Source organism: Camelina sativa, chromosome 5 (genome assembly GCF_000633955.1).
Source record: "Camelina sativa cultivar DH55 chromosome 5, Cs, whole genome shotgun sequence".
Lineage (NCBI taxonomy): Eukaryota > Viridiplantae > Streptophyta > Magnoliopsida > Brassicales > Brassicaceae > Camelina > Camelina sativa.
Genome location: NC_025689.1, coordinates 7,393,762 through 7,395,465, shown reverse-complemented (window position 1 = coordinate 7,395,465; position 1,704 = coordinate 7,393,762). Strand labels below are relative to the sequence as shown.

Here is a 1,704-nt window from a genome sequence, read left to right as displayed (position 1 = left end):
ATGTCGGCGGAGGACGAGAAGTTATTGAAGGAGGCGAAGAAACTTCCTTGGGAGGATCGCCTTGGCCATAAGAATTGGAAAGTTCGGAACGAGGCTAACGTCGATTTAGCTTCTGTTTGTGATTCCATTACTGATCCTAAGGACTCTCGTCTTCGCGATTTTGGTGATTTCCTCCTCTACCTTGTGATTTTTTTAGGGTTTTTGTTTTTTTTGAGGCTCAGATCTGATTGGGGTGGTTTATCTCGTTGTGGATCTGGTTTGAATTTGGATTGTGGAGCGGGAATGTGATTCTTCCTAGGGTTATATTTGCTTTACTCTTGATTGAATTTCTGATTTTTTTTATTTATTTTTTTAATTCGCAGGTCACTTGTTTAGGAAGACGGTGGCGGATTCTAATGCCCCCGTGCAAGAGAAAGCCCTTGATGCATTGATTGCGTTTTTGCGAGCAGCTGACTCAGACGCTGGAAGGTATGGTGTTGTTTATTGTTTTTATTGCTTTTGTAATTGGCAGACTGTTGTTAGTGTGTTTGCATGTGAATACTTAGCTTGTTTCTGCTTTTGAAGGTATGCAAAGGAAGTTTGCGATGCTATTGCGGCTAAATGTCTCACGGGTCGGAAGAATACTGTCGACAAGGCTCAAGCTGCTTTCTTGCTTTGGGTAGAATTAGAGGCTGTCGATGTTTTCTTGGTATGCTATTCTTTTCTACGTTCTTGCAACTCTGCGATGGTTATTTAGCCTCATACACTTAACCCTTGCACTCTCATGTCTAGTCATAGAGTTGCTTGCTAGATTGATGTATCATTAACTAGATAGATAGGTGAGCTGACATAGCAATGAAAGTGCTTTATAACCCAGAATGCAACCATATACCCTTTTTAGAGGGAGTGCGGTAAAATATAGCTTGCTAGTGTTATGCTAGGTTTCTAGTGTAAAAGAGCATTTAAAAATAACTATGACTGACATTCCCCTTGAGCATCCTGTGTTTAAGGTCAAGGAATGGAATTTTCTGTGGTCTGTTCCAGTTCCAGTAACCAACATTTCCAGTTTTGAGTTATTGCACCCTGTCTCAGTCTGTTGGACTTCTGCTATCAATAATACATTTTCCTGAAGTAGAAAGGAGTCTTGATACCTGTAACATGTTGTTTTGAAGATGTCTGCTATAGGGTCTTGTTCAAAACATCATTTGTCTTCCACTATAAGGCGATAATAACTCCACTTGATATGCATTGTTTCAATCGTTTAAGTTTCAGTTGCCTAGAAGATATATATATATATATATATATATATATATATATATTGGGAGTTGTATAGTTGATAGGAGAACTTCGTCTCTATATATTTAACAGATTTGGCATGATTGTAGGATACGATGGAGAAAGCTATAAAGAATAAAGTTGCAAAGGCTGTGGTACCTGCAGTAGACGTTATGTTTCAAGCTCTAAGGTCTGTTTTCAAGTCCTTGTTAGTTTTCTCCACTGGTTCATGAAACCTTTTTCTGAAATAATGACCCTAGTTTGTTTCTACCTTAGTGAATTTGGATCAAAGGTTATTCCACCCAAACGGATTTTAAAGATGCTTCCTGAACTTTTCGACCATCAAGATCAGAATGTCCGTGCATCTGCCAAAGGGGTGACTCTTGAGCTATGCCGTTGGATTGGAAAAGACCCTGTAAAGTCTATATTGTTTGAGAAAATGAGGGATAC

At 39.0% G+C, this 1,704-nt stretch overlaps 1 protein-coding gene across 1 annotated transcript in view; it reads left to right on the top strand.

The window, feature by feature from the left end:
- LOC104785984 (protein MOR1-like) overlaps window positions 1-1,704 on the top strand; it is a 14,461-nt gene continuing 12,757 nt past the window's right edge. The window contains exons 1-5 of the mRNA XM_019245230.1: window positions 1-163; window positions 363-468; window positions 565-688; window positions 1,365-1,444; window positions 1,531-1,669. Coding sequence (XP_019100775.1) covers window positions 1-163; window positions 363-468; window positions 565-688; window positions 1,365-1,444; window positions 1,531-1,669 — 612 coding nt within the window. The remainder of the gene's footprint in view (window positions 164-362; window positions 469-564; window positions 689-1,364; window positions 1,445-1,530; window positions 1,670-1,704) is intronic.